General features: G+C 43.3%; 3 protein-coding genes across 5 annotated transcripts in view; 1 reads left to right on the forward strand and 2 right to left on the reverse strand.

Annotated features, from left to right (window-relative positions):
- The window catches only part of cped1 (cadherin-like and PC-esterase domain containing 1), a 27,029-nt gene extending 24,733 nt beyond the window's left edge, over positions 1-2,296 (reverse strand). For both annotated transcript variants that reach the window (XM_088072598.1, XM_088072597.1), the window contains exon 1: positions 1,007-2,296. In XM_088072598.1, the coding sequence (XP_087928724.1) occupies positions 1,007-1,264 (258 nt within the window). In that variant the 5' untranslated portion in view covers positions 1,265-2,296. The remainder of the gene's footprint in view (positions 1-1,006) is intronic.
- A 3,366-nt stretch (positions 2,297-5,662) lies between these two features.
- On the reverse strand, positions 5,663-13,880 carry ing3 (inhibitor of growth family, member 3). The gene is made up of 12 exons (XM_088072702.1): positions 13,720-13,880; positions 13,536-13,607; positions 12,805-12,905; positions 12,512-12,577; positions 11,094-11,190; positions 10,582-10,653; positions 9,801-9,917; positions 9,563-9,726; positions 8,953-9,143; positions 7,621-7,813; positions 7,377-7,415; positions 5,663-7,207 (listed from the first exon to the last, which is right to left on the reverse strand). The coding sequence occupies exons 1-12, from the start codon at positions 13,745-13,747 to the stop codon at positions 7,091-7,093; spliced, it is 1,257 nt and encodes a 418-aa protein (XP_087928828.1). The 5' UTR covers positions 13,748-13,880; the 3' UTR covers positions 5,663-7,090.
- A 1,637-nt stretch (positions 13,881-15,517) lies between these two features.
- tspan12 (tetraspanin 12) lies at positions 15,518-22,793 on the forward strand. 2 transcript variants are annotated; one of them, XM_088072474.1, is made up of 7 exons: positions 15,518-16,362; positions 17,320-17,402; positions 17,636-17,771; positions 19,013-19,078; positions 20,467-20,574; positions 20,654-20,797; positions 21,342-22,793. In XM_088072474.1, exons 1-7 carry the CDS (start codon positions 16,240-16,242, stop codon positions 21,654-21,656), a joined length of 975 nt encoding a protein of 324 aa, XP_087928600.1. In that variant the 5' UTR covers positions 15,518-16,239; the 3' UTR covers positions 21,657-22,793. The 2 variants fall into 2 exon arrangements, with proteins under 2 accessions (XP_087928600.1, XP_087928601.1); XM_088072475.1 differs by having other exon boundaries at positions 15,531-16,305.
- Positions 22,794-23,600: the final 807 nt, after the last annotated feature.

The raw sequence follows: 23,600 nt of genomic DNA on the forward strand, positions 1-23,600 counted from the left end.
GCGACAGCGAGAGTCTGCGGGCTTTAAATCCAACACGCAGCACTTAAAATACCAGATTACTCACGTTACACAGCAGACGGGTGACTGCATCGAAAGTCGGCCTCTCTGTCAGCTCCAGTTGAACTGTGAGCTGGTTTCTATATTTCCAGCCTGACTTTGATGGGTCTATACTTGCCTTAGATTGTTTGTTAAGTTGGCCATACGTGTCTTTTCGACTTTATTTTGGCTCTTGTGAATTTCCCTCTCCGTATCTGCACTGCTCTAACTTTGTTTTGCTCACTTACAATTAATGATATCTTATTTTTAAAAGATGCTATTGTTTGATTATGTTAATGATTTTTTAAATGTTTGTTTTTTAAACATTTATTATGTTAAGTTTGTTAAATGTAGGAGTTACATTGACATAAAAAGCCTCTTCTTGTATATCTTATTCATGTTGTTTTTACAAAACAGCTCAGCTGACCAATGAAATCCAAAAACATTTGGCGATTCAGGCCGTAAGCTTTTCCTCCCTGTGTGTGTCAGAAGCCGCTTAACAAACATTTTCACAAATATAATGTGAGCTCCAGCTCTTCTTCCAGAGCTTTAACCAGGTCTCACGGTCTTCCTCAGCAGACACAAGAAATCATTAGAAAACGGTTTTCATTGTCACAGTGAAACAGGCGGAGCTGCTTTCAGACTGTGACAGAAGTGACCTAAAATGCTGATGAAGCTGCTGGTTGAAGAGCAGAGTCCGTGAGCCGACGTGAGCCACAGTAAAAACACCCGACTGACGCTCCCAAACTGCTGCAGCTTCTTCTGCTCATCAAAGCTGCTTAAAATGACCCAAACTTACATGGAGCTCAGTGAAGCCTTTTTAAACGGGTTAGGGTCTATCAGGAGGTCACTGCAGGTCACATCATCATCATCATCACCATCATCATCATCATCACGCACACACACACACACACACACACACACACACACACACACACACACACACACACACACACACAGGTGAGCTCACCTGCAGGCTCTCCAGGTTGGAGATGAACCTTCGGGCCTCCTCCTCCTCCCTCAGGACCTCCTCTGCCGGTCTCCTGCTGCGGCTGTGGGCGGCGGGCTGCTGCGGGCCGGAGCGGAGTCGGTTCCGGTTCAGGATCAGGGTCAGGGTCTGGTAGAAGAGACACACCGACACCCCGAGCAGCAGCAGCCCCGGGCCGGAGCAGCACAGCCGGCGGCGGAGAGCCGAGCCGCCCGCCGAGGCCCGCAGGAGGCTCCGCATCCCAGGAGGAGGAGCAGCCTTCACCTCCCGCTGCTCCTCATCTTCATCATCAGCTTCATCACAGAGTTTCCTCCCGACATTAACGGGTTACAGAGTTTAGTAAAATACTGAAATAAAGATCCTGATGAGGGATGCTGTCTAAGCCGAATTTACTGATGGACCCATGAGAGTCTGACAACGTCTCAGCTCCTGCTGCGAGTCCAAAAACCTGATCCAAAAGCTCCCAAAACCTGATCAAAAAGCTCCAAAACCTCCAAAAACCTGATCCAAAACCTCCAAAAACCTGATCCAAAACCTCCAAAATCCTGACCCGAAGTTTACGCGCACTAATTCTTGAGGCGGACGCAGAGCGCGCGGCGGACGAAGCCGCAAGGGAGCAGATCAGGTTTGTTTCAGAGGACTTTGTCTCTGAGAAGTTGTCCTCATGCTGTCCTCGTGGTGTCTCCTCCTCGGTGAGATCATGTGTCCTCACAGATGGACATGTCCCTGGTCGTTTTGTCTCCTCGGAGCGCAGCGTCTCTCTGGTGTCTCTGTCCGCGGCTGTGCGCCGTCCCGTCAGCTGATGAGGACTCGGGACTGAAGCTGGAGACAAACCGGGACCGACACAACGGTCGGGTTACCAGAGAAAAACTCCAAACACATCCGGGACTCTCAAAAACCCAAAGACAAAAAGTTTTCAAACTCCGGAGCTTAAATGAGACGGAAACGGCATGAGGTTCGGTTCAGTGAGAGAGCGGTTTAAACCGTCTGCAGACCCTCAGAGGAGGAGCAGGAAGGAGCAGAGAGGAGCACAGAGCAGCAGAGGAGGAGCAGAGAGGAGCATCTGGTTTGAGTTAAGTCTCTCAGGAGGAGCAGAAAAAGAAAAGGAGGCTCAGCGGTCAGATTTCAGTCCTCCACACCGACTCTTTTTCTTCTTCTGCACAGATCCAGGATCAGAGCTTCAGTCCGGACTGCAGGAGGTCAGCACCTCCTCCTCCTCCTCCTCCTCCTGCTGCTGCTGAAACACTCTGAAGGCTGAGTTATTTCTGGAAAACACACACACCCTGTACATGCATGACTCTGTCTCTCTCTCTCTCTCTCTCTCTCTCTCTGTGTGTGTGTGTGTGTGTGTGTGTGTGTGTGTGTGTGTGTGTTGGGGGTTAAAGTCATGAAACTGTCGCTCACTGTTAAAAACAAAACACACACACACACACACACACACACACACACACACACACACACACACACACACACACACACACACACACAAACGCAGTCAGCTGTAAAAACTTTTGAGTTTTACACAACACAAACCTCCCAGCTGCCACTGCAGTACTATATGTACTATTACTGTAGTACTTTTACTCGATTTCTTTCAAAAACGCAGGAATAAGGCAGAGAGCAACAAAAGAAGAAATAATGCAAAATCTGGCAAGAAATCAGTAAAATGTATAAGAACATTTCGCAGAAAATGTGTTAATAAAAATCAACATAAAGTGTAAACATTACAAAAAATGAAGGAAAACAAACTTGGCTCAAAGTTATAATACTGTAATATTCTTTTAAATATGCAGAAATCATTTCCTACACAGTCCCCGGTTTGTGGAGCTCTTGTTGGCTCGGTGCTCGGTGCTTTAACGGATTCAGCTGCAGCTCATTTCTGGATGACTGTGAGAAAAACATCAGCGCACAAACAAACTCCTCATTTCAGCTCAGAGTGAGAGATGACCTGCACAAGACAAGTGTTTGTTTTGGTTTTTTTTCCAGGTTTCCCAGGTTTTCCAGGCCCGTGGGAGCGCTGCAGTGGCCATGAGATATCCGTTAGTTAAACGTCGGGAAGGTTCTGATCCAACTGTTGGTGTTTCCATCTGAATATTTTCTTTTCAGCACAAAGTTTAGATGCAGAACAAAACCCTAATTCTGCTGCTTTACTCGACTCATTTTGACCCAAAATAATTTAAAGATGGATAAATTAAATTAGATCACATTTTTGTGGCATTTAAGACCTCACACATTCTAATCTGAGACTATTTAGGTTTAAGATTTATAAAATATAATTCAAGACTTTTTAAGGAGCTGAAACGTGTTATATAAGATAAACGCTGATTATTAACCCATTGAATCCCGAGCAGGTTGGTTTGAGTTCTTAAAACAAACAAACAATGGTGAGCACATGGAAAATTAGGAAAAAAAAGTTAGAAGAAAATGACCTGAAAATAACCCCCCCCCAAAAGAATTAAAAAAAACAAAAAAATAAACAAGAAAATGACATATAAAGTTATGTACGTGTCTGTATTTAACTTTTGATATCATAATTATAAATATAAAAATATCATAATCATAAATGTAATTTTCTGGACATTCTCCCTTTTTTATTTATTTTTTCTAATAATCCCCCCCTCTTTTTAAAAACTATTTTAAGATATTAATCTGTCACCTTTTTCTCATCTTTTTTTGCAGCTGGTCAGTGCATTTCCCCCGTGTTTTCCAAAGTAATCAAAGTGAAATCTTCTGTTTTCAAAGGGTCAAATACTCGTGAAAGGTGTCTGATGACAGTCCAGGCTTGAATGGGTTAAAAGAGCAAAGTGATGCAGGAACAGCTGATTATTAACCCTTCACAGTCGACTCTTTCAAACAAAACTTCACGTTATAAACTGATCGCAGAGACATACTACAGCCGTCACGTTCATAAATACAGATATACTGCAGTACAAGTATTACACATACTGCAGTAGAAGAAAGGGGAAACACTCACGTGTCCCTCCGGCGGCCTCAGACCGCGTGGCGCCTCCTGGTGGCCTCCGGCTGCTCCTGCAGGATAACTGATCTCCCTGTTTCTATGTTACCTCCTTTTAAAGCAGATAATAAACTTCTGAACAAACATAGAGAGAGAGAGCAGGATATAACACTGAAATCTGTTTGACATGATTATTAAATACTCAGTCTGTCTCCTGTCTGTCCTTAAAACTCAAATACTCAGTGTACTGTTACTGAAGAAAATTAGCTCAGGCACTGAAGTTTTCTTTAATAGTTTTAGTTTTTAGTTTTATAGCTGGAATGAATAAACTGTGGATTAAATACTTACCGTCGTGATTCTTCTGTTGACTGATCATTTACAGACACGCTGATTAAATATTATGTCATCACAATAAAATAATATAAACTGATTATCACTGTTCAAAGACCGGCGCTAAAAAAAGTCTCATGACTTTAAATGTAAATATATAAAATAAATAAAGGTCAAACTTCTGGTTGTGGTCACTCACTGTGTGTTCAGATTAAAGACATCAGATCAGATCTCCTTTCAGATCAGAAAGGAGATTAAAAAGCTCTTTGAGTCTTAAAATCTGCTCACTCAGTTTTTGTCATATTTAACACGACAGAGAAAAAATGCACAATCATTCGCTCTGATTGGCTACAGTCTTAAAGTTCAGGAACAAACACACTTTAGGAAATAATCGGAGCAACTTCGATATTATAGATCACAAAAACAATCACCTTTTCATCAACAGTCAGTCTGCACTTTTGCAAAAATAAAAATAAACACTGTGTGAAGCAGCGTTAACTAAATATTTTCAAAATATTGTTTTTTTTGTTATCAATGAAGTAAAAATCTGAAGGCTGGTTAAAGGGACGGTTCACCCAAAACTGAACGTTCAGGCTGATGGAGAGTCAGCTGAACAACATTGGCAAAGTTTTCTTTTCTTTGTTTTTTCGAAAAACATTTTTGGTGATTTTTTTTCTTTAACACTTTGGAGATTTTTGATGAAAAAAAATGTTACATTTTTTTCTTCAAATATTTTTGGCTTTTTTTTTTTTTCCTGAGACATTTTTCTAAACAACTTGGCACAGAGGGGCTTCAGGACAGTTGGATTACTTCAGACGAGCAGTACGGAAACATTTTGTGGTTTTATGATGTATTTTTCTGACGTTTGAATCCTGCTCACTGTTTGCGTCAGTTTTTTGGGAACGGACTGTGACGCCTTTTCCCGTGAACTGACTCTCCATCGGCATGAGGGGGGGGCAGGAAATCACTGAACTTTAAATTTTGGGTGAACTGTCCCTTTAGAGTCATTCACACCTCGGTCCTGTTCTGGTGACCGAACACGAGGAAGCTGCGACGGCGTGTTTCCTTCATGCAGATCTGAACTCAGATCAGCGTTCAGTCGCACACACGGGTCGCCGGGAGGTCACAGAAAGGAAATAAAAGTCAACAGATACAAAAACATCTGATTTTATTGGACCTTTTCATTTTTTAAACACACACTGACACACAACGTACACACAGCGACACACACACACCACACACACACACACACACCACACACACACACACACACACACACACACATCTGGTTCATTTTAATTTTAACGGTTCAAACAGCTTCTTCTGTACTTGTAGTCCAATCGCCCGCCATGTTTGTAGTTTTTTTTTTTTTTTTTAACAACCCAGCAGAGGAGAGGAGCACGGCCTCATGGGAACATTTACTGTGAGACAAACGTCACGAACATCCGTCAGCGTTCTCAGATTTAAGACAGAAACAGGCCTCAGATTAATGAAATGTAACGCGTCAGAATTTGGACAAATTACAAATAAAGTGGGAAAAAGAAATTATGTTTTTAAAAAGTCAAAATTCTTCCTAAAACCGTTGTCATGTTTTAATCATCTTTGAAAAAGTCGTTCTTTCATTATTTCTGGATGTGCGTATATAGAAAATATTTCCTTTTTTCTGCTGTTGGATGAGTGTTTACTGACCTTTTTCTGCTCTTTATTGTCATTTAGCTTTTGTTGTAATTTTCGGGGTTTTTGTTTGTTTTGTTTTTGTTTGTTGTTTTGAAATAGCGGGGGGTCTCACGTTTTATTCATCTGGACTTCATGCAGTTTTAAATTGTTTGCAAATAAACTAAACTGACTGTGACAATGAAAAAAGTCTTATTTTCGTGGATAAAGATGGAAGATTAATAAAGTCTGAATTCTGCGATTTATGCCGGAAAAGTAAAACTGTAATCTATTAATTCAGGGTTCACAGACATTCGAACTTTGAGGTAAAACAAGTTGGACTTTTGATCGAATGATGTTACGTTAAAGTCAGAATATGAGAACAAAAGTCAAATTCCTGTCCTCAAAGACTGCAGAGTGATTTAAATCAGAGTCTGAGTTCTGATCCTGTCCTCAAAATCCAATATTTCTGTCTAAGATTTTGAGATCAAAGGTTTGAACTTTTGTTCAGGTCCACTTTATTTCAGCTGGCTAATTTAATGTGCTGATCTGAATTTTAATCGCCGAAACTTTTTAAGGATCTGTCTCATAACTGAGCGTGTTTTGCAGAGACGTCGGTCCTCCGCTCCGACCTTTAGTCCTCTGGTTTAACCTTAACCCAGCAGGCTGACCTCTGACCTCTGGGAGTCTGTGCGGTCCCCTTAAAGCTGGTTCACTTTTTTAAATGTCTGTTTTGTTTTTCTGCTGGAAACCAAATGTGTGAGATTATTGTTGACACGTCCACAGTCTGTCCAGCGTGAAGACGTCTTCAATAATGGGATCAGACGTTACTTTGATGCTCCTGTTTGACCGACAGTTTGAGTTTTTAACATTTTGACTTTAGCAGGAGGAAACCATGAAATTAGTGTTGAAACATCTGAGTTCTGGTTTCAGTCTGATAGACGATTCGAGCTGTGGACCGGACGGATCAAAGTGTTTGTCTCTGTGTCCTCAGAGAAAAACACAGACACCCGTCTGTCTTCTGGTTTGAATGTGAGCGTTTTTAGCGTCTCGTTTGCGGCCGGCCCGTTGACCTCTGACCTCTGTGGCGTCGCTGCGTGTGGTGAGGACGACCTGGACGTCAGGGTCTATTTGTGGCGGCTGCCTCTCCTCTTCATGGCGGCCGTGCACTGAGGACAGAACCACTTCCCTTTGGGGGCCTCCGTCAGACCCACGCAGCCGTAGTGGAACCACTCGATGGGACACTGACGACACACACGGATCAGTATTACACTCGGCATCCACATTATCCTGAACGCCACACGACTCAACAGTCCGCGCTGTCGGACTGTTTTTGTCAAAAACCACAAACACTTTCAGTTTGCTGTAAATGATCAGATTGGTCTGTAAATGCGTGCTGAGCGTGATACTCACGTCTGTGTTGTCGCAGCCGACCATTTCTCCGTAAGAAACCTGGAAACATGAACGAGAGTTCGTCAATGACTCGTTCGACATTTTCTGTCTTTCCTGGTTCAGTTTTTGTCTCCTGCGTCTCTGCCCTTCTTTCCCTGGTTTTCTTCTCTCTTATGTTCTGTTTTCCACCATATCTCTTTTCCTTCATTTTCTCCTGTGGCGTTCAGCTTACCTGCGTACAGGTGAGTAAAGAAAAGCAGCGTACCTGGTTACAGATGCAGTATCGGGGCTCGTTGGGGTCGTAGGTCCAGTCCACCTGGCTGTTGGCCTCGGCCTCGGGCAGCGCCGAGGCCTGCTGGGAAAGCTCCTGAGCCAACGCCGACGAGGAGGAGCAGGAGGACAGAGAGGAGGAGGAGGAGGAGGAGGAGGACTGGTGGTTGGAAGACTTGATGCTGCTTCTGAAACAAACAAACAACAAACAAACAAACAAACAACTGAAACTCCGAGAACAGGTTTGTTACAGCTACAGATACCTGACTTCAGTCCAGGTGAGCGTACAGGGGAGTGTGTGTGTGTGTGTGAGAGTGAGTGTGTGTGAGAGTGAGTGTGAGAGTGTGAGAGTGAGAGTGAGTGTGAGTGTGTGTGAGAGTGAGTGTGTGTGAGAGTGAGTGTGAGTGTGTGTGAGAGAGAGTGAGTGTGAGTGTGTGAGTGTGTATGTGTGAGTGAATGAGTGTGAGTGTGTGAGTGTGTGTGAGAGTGTGAGTGTGTGTGAGAGTGTGAGTGTGAGAGTGTGAGTGTGTATGTGTGAGTGAATGAGTGTGTGAGTGTGTGTGAGTGTGTATGTGTGAGTGAATGAGTGTGAGAGTGTGTGTGAGTGTGTGTGAGTGTGTATGTGTGAGTGTGTGTGTGTGTGTGAGAGTGAGTGTGTGTGAGAGTGAGTGTGAGAGTGTGAGTGTGTGTGAGAGTGAGTGTGTGTGAGAGTGAGTGTGAGTGTGTGTGAGAGAGAGTGAGTGAGTGTGAGTGTGTGAGTGTGTATGTGTGAGTGAATGAGTGTGAGTGTGTGAGTGTGTGTGTGTGAGTGAATGAATGAGTGTGTGTGTATGTGTGAGTGAATGAGTGTGTGTGTGAGTGTGTGTGAGAGTGTGAGTGTGTGTGAGAGTGTGAGTGTGAGAGTGTGAGTGTGTATGTGTGAGTGAATGAGTGTGTGAGTGTGTGTGAGTGTGTATGTGTGAGTGAATGAGTGTGAGAGTGTGTGTGAGTGTGTATGTGTGAGTGAATGAGTGTGAGTGTGTGTGAGTGTGTGTGTGTGTGAGTGTGTATGTGTGAGCGAATGAGTGTGAGAGTGTGTGTGAGTGTGTGTGAGTGTGAGTGTGTATGTGTGAGTGAATGAGTGTGAGTGTGTGTGAGTGTGAGTGTGAGAGTGTGAGTGTGTATGTGTGAGTGAATGAGTGTGTGTGAGTGTGAGTGTGTATGTGTGAGTGAATGAGTGTGTGAGTGTGTGTGAGTGTGTATGTGTGAGTGAATGAGTGTGAGAGTGTGTGTGAGTGTGAGTGTGTATGTGTGAGTGAATGAGTGTGAGTGTGTGTGAGTGTCGTACTTGGACTTGCGTCCCCGGGAGTCGGAGGTGGTGGTGGGGGTGAGGGTCTGGGTGAGGGTGGAGGCCAGAGCGGAGGAGGAGTACCCGCTGCTGTCCCGGCTCAGAGCGAACTCTCGGCCCAGCTGGAAGTCGTTGTTCTTGATGGCCTCGTAGCTCGCCTTCAGACTGGACGTCCTGCGGCCCTCCTTCATCTGAAACACGATCAATACATCCATCAGCTTTATCGATTAGCCCTCCTTCATCTGAAACACGATCAATACATCCATCAGCTTTATCGATTAGCCCTCCTTCATCTGAAACACGATCAATACATCCATCAGCTTTATCGATTAGCCCTCCTTCATCTGAAACACGATCAATACATCCATCAGCTTTATTTTTTCTTTTAAAAAATGGAAGGTTTGAACGGCATGTTTTTTGTTAAAACACAGGCCGTTTCTCTTTTCTTTAATTTATTTTGTGATTTTTAAAGAAAAAAAAAGGTGATTTTGATAGAAAACACAGCTTCTAAAACCCTCTGATGCAGGTGGGAGTCGACCTAAAACCAGGTGTGTGCACGTGCGTGTGTGCGTGCGTGTGTGCGTGCGCGTGTGCGTGTGCGTGTGCTGACCTGTGCGGTGGCCTGTACAGCCTGAGCGGCAGCCATGGTGATGGCCCCCGCTCCGGCCCCGGGCCCCGCCGGCAGAGAGCTGAGGTTGTAGGAGGCCAGAGGCTGAGACGAGTTGACGCTGTACACGTTGTTGGTGGACGAGGACGTGCTGTTGGTACGGCAACCTGCGGGGGACACACAGTTATGACACACACACGGACACACGGACAGACGGGCGTGTGCAGGTGAGTGATGTCACCTGGCGTGTTCTCCTTGGAGGCGTCTGAGGTCAGCGTGGACAGAAGAGCTTCAGACTTAAACTTCTTCTCTGGAACGTGTTCTGTGGTGTGATGAGTCGGAGCGCTGTACTTCCTCTCTGCCACACAGGAGACTCATTATTGATCTGATTATTGATCAGAAACTGATCATAAATGCTGACTCAGATCTGTACTTCCTCTCTGCCACACAGGAGACTCATTATTGATCTGATTATTGATCAGAAACTGATCATAAATGCTGACTCAGATCTGTACTTCCTCTCTGCCACACAGGAGACTCATTATTGATCTGATTATTGATCAGAAACTGATCATAAATGCTGACTCAGATCTGTACTTCCTCTCTGCCACACAGGAGACTCATTATTGATCTGATTATTGATCAGAAACTGATCATAAATGCTGACTCAGATCTGTACTTCCTCTCTGCCACACAGGAGACTCATTATTGATCTGATTATTGATCAGAAACTGATCATAAATGCTGACTCAGATCTGTACTTCCTCTCTGCCACACAGGAGACTCATTATTGATCTGATTATTGATCAGAAACTGATCATAAATGCTGACTCAGATCTGTACTTCCTCTCTGCCACACAGGAGACTCATTATTGATCTGATTATTGATCAGAAACTGATCATAAATGCTGACTCAGATCTGTACTTCCTCTCTGCCACACAGGAGACTCATTATTGATCTGACCAGTCAGCTGATTATTGATCATAGATAATAAATGCTGACTCAGGTCAGTGTGACTTACTCTCAGCGGTGGCGTGGGAGTGGACATGATGGTTGTTGACGGGCTGAGACGGACTGTCCATCTCTAACGACCCTGAGGAGGAGAGGACAGGAAGTCAACCCTTTGAGCTCTGCAGCAGAAATGATCATCTGTACTTTTTCCTAACTGAGGTAATTTCCTCGAGTTTCTTTGAATGCTTCATGTCCCTAAAATTGGAACATTGATTCGATTTCTTTCAAAAACATTTCTACAAAAGCAACAAGCAACTCGGCGAGAAATGCCCTGCTGATTTCAAGAAATTAGGAAAAGCTTACAAGAAAATTACCTGAAAATGAGATTTTAAAAAAAAGAAGACAGAAAACGAGAGAGACAGAGAGAAAAGTATTAGAAAATAACTGTATTTTTTTTTTTTTTTTTTAGTTTTCTTGTGTACGCTATTTTTCAGGGAATTTCTCTTGCAGCTTTTTTTTTTTTAACTCCTTGCTAATTTGGGGTCATTGAAATCATAAATATGAAAGCTGTGAGTGACTCACGCCTCTCGAGGATCTCTGTGATGCCGGCGTTGTCGGCCTCCAGCTCCATCTTGAACTTGGCCAGTTCCTGGTCCAGTTTGCGCAGGTGACGGTCCACCTGCACACAGGACAGCAGGAGATGACATCAGTCCGCTCAGGACAACACAACAGAAGGGATTTTTAAATTCTGACTGCACTAAGATTAAGGTGGTTATTTACAAATGAAACATTTGGATCAGCTCGTTCTCTGGAGAAAGCACAGGAGACGAGAAAACAAGCTTTTTATCGAGAGAAACTGCAGAGAAGCTGTAGAGAAACGATCATGGTTTTACCATCAATGAAAACAACATCAGTTTTTACTGTGTGATTCTGAGGATTGTGTGCTCGTGACTCTGCTGCTGGAGTTTAACAGTCTGAGAGCCACCTGCTGGATGTTCAAGTGAATAACAGAGAAACTCTATTAACTTTTAAATATCTTTCACTTACTGAAGAGAAACTGTAAACATTATTTTTGATAAAATGTTGACTGAAAAAACTGCAGATTCTCTGTCTGCAGTCCAACAACACTTTTTAACCCTCTAAGGCCCGCTTTAATATCGCACACATCTGTATCGCTCTGTGCACAAAATGCACTTTTCAAAATCCGGCTTTAAAATACGATACATAAATATGATTTTCTACTTTCACTGAGTTTATTTTTTTAACCAACATCAGTCCTAATCATAAATATCAAATATTCAATAATTTTCAGAATTTTATGCCAGGTTTTTGTCATGATGCCACTATGTTTTTGGATGAAAAGCAAAAAAATCTCCTCCTCCTCAGCATGTGAGTGTAGCTGCTGACAGTCTGGGATATGTCAGTGTGTGAGTGTAGCTGCCGACAGTCTGGGATATGTCAGTGTGTGAGTGTAGCTGCTGACAGTCTGGGATATGTCAGTGTGTGAGTGTAGCTGCTGACAGTCTGGGATATGTCAGTGATCAGCAGCTACATTGACTGTGACAGGTCACCTAGTGGAAATAGCATGTATTTCCTCCAGATGCCAAATATGGTCAAAATGACCTCATCAGGTGGAAAATAGTCAAAATGACAAATTCAGAGTCAAAAGCCCAGAATGACACCCAGAAATAATACAAGTCCTGTTTTTCTGCTCTGATGGCTGTGGGATCAAAAATGTCAGTTTGAATGGGTTTCAATGGAGCATTTTTGGACCTGAACAGTCTGAATGTAACTATTTAGTTTCCACAGTGTATTTTAGACTTATTGTAGGAGCTGAGCTGTAAATTCACTGATTACACTCAAATACACAATCTGGACTACATTTAGGACACATGCATCAACACACACACAGTTATCACAACAGGAAGAAGAAAAGAGACTAAACTGAGACAAACAGTCTCTAAAGGGTTAAACACTGTGTTGACACTTTGTTTACTCACCAGATCATAAATCTGATTGGCCAGCTGGACTTTCTCATCTGCATCCTCCAAAGCTTTGTAATAATCCTGAAACGCAGTGATCATGAATTAACTCTTAGTTTGCATGTGCAGAAAGACGATGAACAGGGACGTGAATATGAAATCATTTCATCTGAACACTGTGTTCATTGATATTATTGATCATGAATATCCACACTGATTTCACACAGTTGTAGTTGAAAATCACTGCAGATGATCCTCAAACACACGTGTGGTTAAATCATCAGTCCCGTGTTACTAAACATGTTTCTGACCTTTTTGATGACCTCCATCTGCTCTTCTCTCCACTCCGGTTTGTTCTTCTTTGCGTTGACGAAGAACTCGATGACTTTCTGCTCCAGCTGATCGGTGGCGTCTGAATGAAAACAGTTTTTAAAATTGATCACAGCCTGGCATATGTCAATGATCAGCAGCAACATTGATTTTTAAAAATTATTATTTTTGTGCCGTGTCAAATATTCACACTCATTTCACTCTGAGCACAAAATGAGCTTTTCAAAACTAGGCTACTAAAATATAATCATTAATATGATTTTGTATTTTCATTGAGTTCAGCCCTCATCATAAACATCAAATATTTGTAGTAAATGAAATAGTAAATAATACATTTATTTAAATAATAAACTTAATACATTAATGAATATTTGATTTTAATGATGAGGGCTGATTAAATAATAAACTCAATGAAAGTAGAAACTCGTGTTACTGTATAATATTGATTTTAAAAGACTCACTGTGCTCACAGCAGTATGAGTGTGTGTGATGAGATAAGGGATGTTAGGGGTTAAAGTTTCACAGGAACAAACAGCACTTTGAATAAACTTTATTAAACTAACTTCACTGTGTTAGCTGTTAGCTGCTAACTTAACGTTTCTGACCGGTCTGTATGAACCGGAGCTGTTCTCCCGGTGTGGGGCCGGCTCTGTGATGCCGGTATCCCCGGCTCGGTGTGTGTGTGTGTGTGTTTTAGTGTGTGTGTACTCACTCTGAACCTGCAGGTCCATCTCCCTCATTTCCGTGAACCTGTCGCGGAGATCCATGGGAAGCTGCTCGATCACTGCGGAGACAAACACGTTAGCACGCTAGGCTAACGGCCCGCATTCACGCTCATTTAACGGTCAGAACGGAGCCGCGGAGCCGCCGCCGCTCCGGTACCGTCTCATACTCACTCTCCAGGTAGTCCTCCAGGTACAACATCCCGCCAAATTCACCGTTTTTACCGATTTATGGTACAATTCTACTCTTTCAATATGGCGCCGCCAGCAGCCGTCTCCTCAGAAAAAAAGACCGATACAAAATGAGGTCAGAGATGGTGACGCACACCGCTACCGGCGCTCTGATTGGCTGAAACCTCCGCGGGCGTTTATTTGCGTCCTTAGAACAGATGCCTCATGGGAGAAGTAGTTCAAAATATGGGCAGACCAAACATGGTTTCTGGATTAAAATAATCTTTAAAAATATAATAATAATAACAAGAATAATAATTTAACTTTATTTAAATTTAACGTGAATTTCCATTTTTATATTAGAATCAAAGAAGAAATCTACAGTTAGTGTCGTAATGAAATAAAATAAGACAAAATAAAACTGGTGGCCTGTAGCATATTTTTAATATTATTTTTTATTATATACTTAATTAAATATTTTTAGATATTTTCTGTGTGTGAAGGAACAACATCTTATATTTCACTGTGCATCCCTGTGCTGTAAAATGACAAATAAATCGAGCTTGTAACCAGTTCATCTCATATAGGCCTACTCCATTTAACCCTTTAAAACCAGAGTACACTGGATTGATTTCTTCCAAGAACATGGGACAAAGGCAATAAGCAATTTTTTCCTTTTTTTACCTGAACATTAGCAGTTAGCTCAAGAAAATTACATAAAATTAGCAAAACAAGCAAATAAAAAAAAGATTATTCTAAAAACTATTTTTTATATATATATATATATATATATATATATATATATATATATTTGTGGACACAAACTTGGAGATGACAGGAGTTTCTGTCCACATACTTTTGGACAGTGAGTTTGTGTATCTATTTATTAATATGCGTCCACACACTTTTTGCCAAAAAAACAAACAAAACACGTATCCAAGTCAGAATAATTATCAGATTTCTCAAAATCAGTAGTATATATCAAAAGTATATGGGCCACATACTTTTACCCAGTCAGTCTGTGATGTCATTTTACTTTTGTCCACATTCTTTTTTGTTTAGTAGTTTGTGTCCGCATACTTATGGCCAAAGGTAAATACACACAAAACACCACATATCAAATTGTCTGAATTTGTGTTTTTGGTCATAAGTATATGGACATAAACTCCAGACTCTCTCCTCTCTAAACTCTAACTCTAAATAGACTCCCGGCTGTGTCCACATACTTTTGACCACATCACTTATCCATCTAGTACTTTGTGTACACACACTTTTGGCCATGTTATTTGTGTAATAGCTTGTGTCCACAATCGGAAGTCCAAAAGTATGTAGACACCAAATACTGTTTCTGGTAGTTTGTATGCACATACTTTTGGCCATAAGTAATATGGACATATATTACTATGTAGCCAACTGTTTCTGTCCACATACTTTTGGCCAAATAGCGTGTTAGTGTCCAAATACTTTTCGCAACATCATTTATCTATCCAGTACTTTGCATACCGTTTTGTCCATCCGTTTTGTGGTTTATTTGTTCAGTAGTTTGGGTCCACATACTGATGTCCAAAAGTATGCAGACACACAGTTCTCCGCTTGTTGGTGTCCACATATTTTTGTCCATTTATAGTGCGTGTATTAATTCAGTGTTTCCAGCCTCCCCCTGTCTCGCGCTGCCAGCAGAGGCCTCCCTCCCTCCCTCCCTCCTCGCGTCTGTTCATCCTCTCCAACATAACAGCAGTGTGAGTGTGTTGGCCTGCTGACCCCGCGGCTCTGCGGCTGGAGGCGGACACATTCCTGCGTCCTCCCCCAGGACTCCCCACTGACGGGGGGAGGAGGAGGAGGAGGGGAGAGGCTGCTGCTGCTGCGCGCATTTAATTAGTGAGGAGGAAGAAGAAGACGGGCCGGGACAGCGCGCCGCCCCTCCGCTCTGCTCCGGGCTCCGGTTGGATCCACCGCCGTCTCCGCGCTCCGCAGCTCTGACGCAGCGGAGAAACGTTTAAACTGAGATTATTGAGCGAGTTGAGAGGATTTAGCGCGCGCTGCTGGAGGGTTGACATGTTTTTTGTTAAATTTGTGTTTCCCATCGTTGGAGTTTAAAGTTTTTGGATCACTGATTTTGTGAAACTTGTGTTTAAAGTTTCTGCGCTGCGCCCCGGCGGCGCGCAGTGACTGATGATTGATTTGGAAACGTCAGCGCCGCCGCTGTGCGCCGCGCCGCACACTCCATCCTCCTCCCGGCGGGGCTGAGGGAAAGTAAGAAACCACCTGTTGTGGAAGTTTCCTGGAGCTCGTGACGGATAAAGCCGAGCGGCTGAAACCAGACTCCGGACAGAGCCGAGCGGGAGGCGCGCGGGCGGCGGAATGCGGATTTTACGCACGGAGCAGACGCAGTTTGAAAAAAGAAGAAGAGGCTTCCGTGCGCTGGTGATGAGTGTGTCCGGGCTGAGTGCCGCGTGTCTGCAGTGAGCATGTCGTCATGGTGTCCCGGGCTCAGATGAGCCGCGCGGCGGAGCTCCGGACGGGATGGCTCGGGAGGACGCGGTGAGGTGTCTGCGCTGTCTGCTGTACGCGCTCAACCTGCTCTTCTGGGTGAGAGGCGGCTGCTGCGGCCACTCCGACACCGACACACCGACACACGGGCTGGAGGTTATTAACCCTGTCAGCTCTCTGATCTGAGATATTTCCGCACTCCGCATGTGTCTCAGCTCATCATCACATAGAAACTGTTTTTACATATCCAACATCAGCACGTGCGACTCTCAGGTGTTTATCCGCACGCGTTTTAGAGCAATGAAGCACCTCGACAGCCAGAGAGCAGATAATTAAAACACGAAAAGCTTTTCCAAGGCCATAAAGTCACATTTTATATAACAACACAGTTGTATTACAACTACTTCACAAACAATATTATTACATTGTTATACAGTATTATCTGTCTATCTGGTACTTTGTGTCCACATACTTTTACGCGTTTAGTGTTTAAAGTCTGTGGTAAAATATTTCCCTGTTGAACCATACGTTTTCAGAAAAATAAAAAAATCTAAGTTTGCAGTTAAATTTAAACTTTGTGCTAAAAGTGAAAATTTGCAGTAAAAGTAAAATGTTGCAGTGAAAGTCACAGTCTGCAGAGAGGGTTAAAGTTAGGAGTCAAAAATTACAGTGAAAGTGAATGTTTGCAGTGAGGGTTCAAGTGAACAAAGATTACAGTGAAAGCAGATGTTTAACTTACAATTTGCAGCAAAAGTTTACAGCTAAAGTTAAAGTTTCAAGCAAAAGTTAAAGTTGGCACTGACAGTTTGCTGTGAAAGTGAAAGTTTGCAGTAACAGTTTAAGTTTGCAGTTACAGTTTGTTTGCAGTAACAGTTACAGTTTGCAGTAACAGTTTAAGTTTGCAGTTACAGTTTGCAGTAAATGTTTTCAGTGAGGGTTAAAGTTAGCAGTCAGAGTTTGCAGTAAAAGTTTACTATAAAGTAGGTCACCGTCTGTCTATCCGTCCGCCCGTCTGTCTGAGAGCATGTTTGACATTCTGAGATGTTATTTGTGGGCAGCAGAAACTGATCCATGTATGTTTATTTGTGTGTGTGTGTGTGTGTGTGTATCTAGCTGATGTCAGCATGTGTGCTAGGAGTGGCAGCCTGGATCAGAGACTCTCTGAACACTGTCCTGACCCTGACAGCCCACACCAGGTGAGTCCCACACAGAGTCCAGCTAACACGATCAGACAGAGTCCTGATGGAGGAGGACCCTCGAGGTCTGAGTCTGCTTCACAGGTCATCTGAAAAACATGTCCCCCAGCCTCTCTGATCTGTCTCCAACATCTCTGAGTCTCTGCAGTGTGGACACCATCCATCACACAGACGTGGAGAAAATCACCTTTAGATTCTTATGTTCTTTGTCCTCTGTCTGTCTGTGTGTTGAGGTTGGAGGAGGCGGCGGTGCTGACGTACTCTCCAGCTGTCCACCCCGTCATCATCGCCGTGTGCTGTTTCCTCATCATCGTGGCCATGGTGGGGTACTGCGGCACGCTCAGGTGTAACCTGCTGCTGCTCTCCTGGGTGCGTCCACGTTTTTTTATCGCAGTCGGCTGAAGGACGATTCAGTGACTTCGGCGTCAGCAGAATAAAACCCGACACATATGCAGTGAAAATTCACTGTTCATGTAGTTCACACACATTTTCAGAGCACGCTCAGCTTTTGCTTTTTGTAAACTTGTAGATTATTTCGTCTTCAGTTATTCCTGTATGTGTTTGTAATTTAAGTGATGAACACGATGCAAGTTGTAGCTGAGTGTGTGTGTGTGTGTGTGTGTGTGTGTGTGTGTGTGTGTGTGTGTAGAAATGTTGGATGTGCCTGTAAATGTAGTTTATGTGAATTTTTCAATTACACTTGTCTTTAGAAGGGGTTACGTCAGCATGCAAATATGCAAAAACTGCAGTAGATGAGATTTGGGCCGTAGACTCGTTCAGTTACAGTTATAGACGTAAACATATGTAAATCTGCACGTGTGCAGCATCGCACGAATGTAAAGTTTTATCAAACACAACATATACAAATGTAACATCTGCACTGTGATTTTAAGCTGCATCTGCACAACTTTACATAAATGCGCATTTTCACTACATGCAGCTGCAGCAAGGTGAGTCCATTGAGATATTCAGGAAAAATGTGCATTTGCAATATTTTCCCTCCATGAAGTTAAATTCATACAGAGTTAAACTATACAATGTACAAATGTGTTCCCTGAACACACTGTACGTAAAGTCTGACTTTCAACCCATGAGATGAGCAGACACATCGAGCTGCAGGTGAGCACAGGTGACTGTGTCTCTGGTCACTGAGCGATCCACATCACCTGTCTGCTGTCACCAGGTGGGGGCTGGCTGTGGGGGGTGGGGGCTGGCTGGGGTGGGGGCAGGTGTCAGGTGTCTCCATTGTCCCTCAGAGGACAGATAAGATTGTCCCTGAAAGAGGAGACGGTGGGAGACAGAGCAGCTGAACGGACGGAGAGCAGCGGGGACATGAAGGCAGCAAATGAAGAAACGTATGAAACGTTTAGTTTACATCAGTTTCTATCAGAGCGACGTCAGCGCCACAGAAAATAAAACTGTTTATCCACGTCACGATTCCATGAAACACAACAAAACTCCAAGAGGCTTCCAGGTTTTCCAGGACCCTGGGAAAACCTGTGAGTAAGGTCAAAGGTTAAAGAGGTTTTGTACTGTGAGATTAAACTCTCTCTCTCTCTCTCTCTCTCTCTCTCTGTGTGTGTGTGTGTGTGTGTGTGTGTTTGTTTCAGTATTTCTGCAGTCTGCTGGTGATCTTCTGTGTAGAGCTGGCGAGCGCCGTGTGGACCTACGACGAGGTGACCAAACACAAACATCACATGATTTATTAAAAACCCAAATATATTTCAGCATACAATTTAAAAACTACATAAAAAAAAGCAAAATCTGTATCAGGAGAGGTCATGAAGGCAGAGGCTTATTCAAACGGACCCCCCTCAACCTGAAAACAACAAACAAAAACAAGGAAAAAACAAACAAAAATGCCAAAAAACAAGGAAAAACAAACAAAAATGCCAAAATTAGCATTTTACAGAAAAAAAGCCAACAAAAGATAAATAATAATAACAATAATGTAACTAATTTTCATAATAGAATCACATTATTTTGATCTCACATTTTTGGCCTTATTACTCAGCTGTATTTTTTACTAATGAGAATATTGGCTGAGTATTTGCCCCGCCCCTGGCCGAGTGAAGCGGACCAATCAGAGCGGAGGTAGTGAGCAGCTGCAGATGGATTCAGTTTCCGACACATCGCTCTGCTATGAATAACCCGAAATGTCAAACATGAGCGGCTCGCTGCTGCTCTCAGATCAGATCCTGTTTCACCACACCACACAAAAACACCACAGTTAACACAGCTAATACATGACAAATACACAACTAATGTACGACAAGAACACAAGCACGTGGAGCGAAATAATTCAGTCAACAAAGACATTATATAACACAACAAGAGAACAAACAAAAGAAAAAAGACAAAGACAAAGACAAAGGAAGAAAAAATAAAAAGGAAGTTAAATACAGAAAAGAAAAATAAAGAAAATAATAAAAAGAAGCGTAAAAATAAAAACAAAAAATAAATACAAAAAGAAAGAAAAAATTGAAAAGTAGCAATACTACGAATTTAAAAACAGAAAAAAGTAGACAAAAAAAGGATGAAAAATAAAACCAATGAAGAGAAGAAGAAAGAGGAGGAGCGGCGTCAGTATCAGATGGTGTGTTAATCAGATCTCAGCAGCTGTGTGTGTTTATGTGTTTTTACCTGCAGGCCTACTTCATTATCTCTCCTCTGCTCCATCACTGCACGCCTCACCTGCCTCAGGGGGTTGTGGGTATTGTAGTCAGTGTGAATAGAGTGTTATCAGCAGAGAGCAGACACACCTGGCTGACGGGAGGCGGGGGGTCACGACCTCAGAGACCATAAACTGTGAAAAAAAAGTTTAGTTTGGGTCCAGGAGCTTGAAAACATGAAAACACGAAAACTGAATGAATTCTAATGACTGTGTGTGTGTACGTCACTCACTCACTCACTCACTCACACACACACACACACACACACACACACACGGAGGGTGAGTCATTGACTCAGTGTCTGGAGAAAATCTCCTCCAGCTGTAATAAACAACAACAGCCGTGTGTGTGTGTGTGTGTGTGTGTGTGTGTGTGTGTGTGTGTGTGTCCAGCCGTCGGTGCAGCGCTCTGATATGATCAGCCTGAAGTCTCGAATGTCGAACTTCGGCCTGCAGCGTTACCAGTGGCTCACACACACCTGGAACAGCTTCCAGACAGAGGTCAGAAGTCACACACACACAAACAGACTGTGTTGGTCATGTGATGTGTGTGCTAACAGGTGTGTTTACCTGTGGACAGTTTAAATGCTGCGGGGTGATCTACTTCACTGATTGGCTAGAGATGACGGAGATGGAGTGGCCTCCTGACTCCTGCTGCTCCAATCAGTATCCAGGATGTGCTCGCCATGCCCACTACCACGACCTCAGTGACCTGCATCAGGAGGTGAGCCACCGTCGCCTCCGATTGGCATCATGTGTTTTCAATGTGTGATTTTAGACAGCATGCCAGCATCACAGAAACTGAGGAGGTTTAACACAACAGAGCGGGCCTCTTGTGTGACATGTAACATACGTATCAGCAGCTGTTATTAAACAATAACAATGACATCACATGTCAATAACAATCATTGATCGTCCCCGTTATATGGCGGCTGATCTTATCCTCCGCTCAGAGGGTCAGGGGACAAAAAAATCTGTCTTTTGTTTTCCTCAAAAAACGTATTTTTTGGCCATTTTTTAAAGAAGGCATATTAGCAATTTCTTTCTGTTATATGTTTTGTCCTCCTGCCAATTTGCAAAAGTGGCCCCGAAGCAAATCCAGTTGGGTGTGTCCGCTTTCTTCTGTTGAAAAACTGTGCATTCTGTCGAGTGTCACTTATTCAGAGAGTGGCACAGTTGAATGTACATAAATCAGGCGAAAAGTGAGGGACAGGAGGCAGCAGTTAGTGTTTTGTGACGGCTGACAGTGTTTTCTCATGTTGTTTCAGGGCTGTGGTCCAAAGATCTACAGTTTCATTCGAGGGACGAAGCAGCTGCAGGCGCTGCGCTTCCTGGGCGTGTCCATCGGCGTGGCTCAGATCCTGGCCATGGCGCTCACCCTCACGCTGCTCTGGGCGCTTTACTATGGGCAAAAGTCTCCAGAGCTGGACGCCACGGCGGCACCGATGCCGGACGACTCCACCCCGCTCACAGCCGAGAACTCGCAGTCAGGCTGCAACCGCACGAACAAGAGCTGCACCGTGATCACCAGCAACGCCAACAAACCCGGTGAACTCCAGTTTGAGATGGAGCGGCTGTCGTAGCAGACGGAGTCAAACCGCAGAACACAACCGAAGGACACGAAAGTCTTATTAAAGCTGTTTAATTCATCATTTCTGTCAGTAACAGACTGTAAACTGATCAGGTTCAGATCTGAGATCTGACAATGCGCTGATCTGATCCGGAGATATGATGGTCTGATCCGGAGATCTGATGGTCTGATCCGGAGATATGATGGTCTGATCCGGAGATCTGATGGTCTGATCCGGAGATCTGATGGTCTGATCCGGAGATCTGATGGTCTGATCCGGAAATATGATGGTCTGATCCGGAGATCTGATGGTCTGATCCGGAGATATGATGGTCTGATCCGGAGATCTGATGGTCTGATCCGGAGATCTGATGGTCTGATCCGGAGATATGATGGTCTGATCCGGAGATCTGATGGTCTGATCCGGAGATATGATGGTCTGATCCGGAGATATGATGGTCTGATCCGGAGATCTGATGGTCTGATCCGGAGATCTGATGGTCTGATCCGGAGATATGATGGTCTGATCCGGAGATCTGATGGTCTGATCCGGAGATATGATGGTCTGATCCGTCGTGTTTCTTTACTCAGTGACGTCACTGTGATCTCAGATATTAACTCAATGAGTAAAATTATTTTTACTGATAGAAATGATGAATAAAACTACCAACATATTGACTTCACTGCAGATTGGAAGTGATGATGAGGGGAAACAAAAAGAAAAGACTTTTGATGAACTTTGAACCAGTGGAGGTTCTTTTAGGGAATTCGATGGATTCTGGTTGATTTTTTGGTACTTTGTGGTTTTTCACTGGATGAGAACATGAACTGAAGCACTGATGGAAACAACCACTGTCTAAGAAAAGAAGGACATCTTCTCTTCGGGATTCTCACCACTAAAAAGACGTCTCGACATCGACTGCTTGAAGAACTGTCTGAACTTTACAGAAGCGAGTCGTTGCTGTCAGTCGTTGAGGAGTGTCAGGACCCACTGGAAGATAAGCAACATGTTTATCAGAGTGTCATACTGAGAATATGTGCATGGTGTTGAATATTTAATGATATTTGTCTCACAGTTATTGGAGCGTTTGATCATTTTCTCACTGCAAAAAAACCTGAACATTAAAGCTGGATTTGTCTGTCGAAGAAACTGTGGATGTTTGGTTCAGGCACAAAAGCACTTTATTTGTAGACTTAAGTGACTTTCAGATTGGGGATTTTGGTGGAAAAGGACTGAAATCTTCACAGAACATGATGCATTCAGTATCAACATTTTTGCAACTTGCCAGATAACATGCTGCATTTCCTCTTTATGTTAATAGAAAAGGTAACCTGCTCAGCATTAAGTTTACCACAAAATGTATTTGTCGTTATTATTGTCTGCTGTAAAAGCTCTGCAGAGGTGGAAGAGATGTAAAATCACATTGACTGCTGTTTCCATCCAAACTGCTCAGATCAGCTGTAGTGAAAACATTCGATTTAGCGTTTGAAACGGCGAGCATCTCACCTACAACACATTCCTGCAGTCCCTGCAGCTGTCCCTGAACACAGCACAGCGGCGGTCCTCCGGGTGTCAGCTGGTTGATGTGAAAAGCTCCTGACTCCAACACGTATGAAATTCTACCTCTGCAGTACTGTACAGAGTATTAATAGTTCGTTATGGAGACCATGCATCTGTCACAGTTAATGTGCTGATTTGACCCAGACAAATGAGCAGAGTGTCTCACTTTACACACTCCTCTATTTTTACACATCATATCTTATCGTAACTAATCACTTTAGGGGATACTGCATTCTGATTGGTTAAATAATCTGAGGTCTTTCTAAATACAAGCCGCAGCAATGAATAACAGTCTTGAAGACCATTGGACGGAGCAACAGAATGATATTTAAATCAATATTTTGAGATTTTGAATCAAATGATTGATTTAGATAGCCGTGTCATAAGTGAGATAAT

The sequence above is a fragment of the Plectropomus leopardus genome, chromosome 22 (assembly GCF_026936395.1).
Source record: "Plectropomus leopardus strain MGB_pleo_1.0 chromosome 22, ASM2693639v1, whole genome shotgun sequence".
Lineage (NCBI taxonomy): Eukaryota > Metazoa > Chordata > Actinopteri > Perciformes > Serranidae > Plectropomus > Plectropomus leopardus.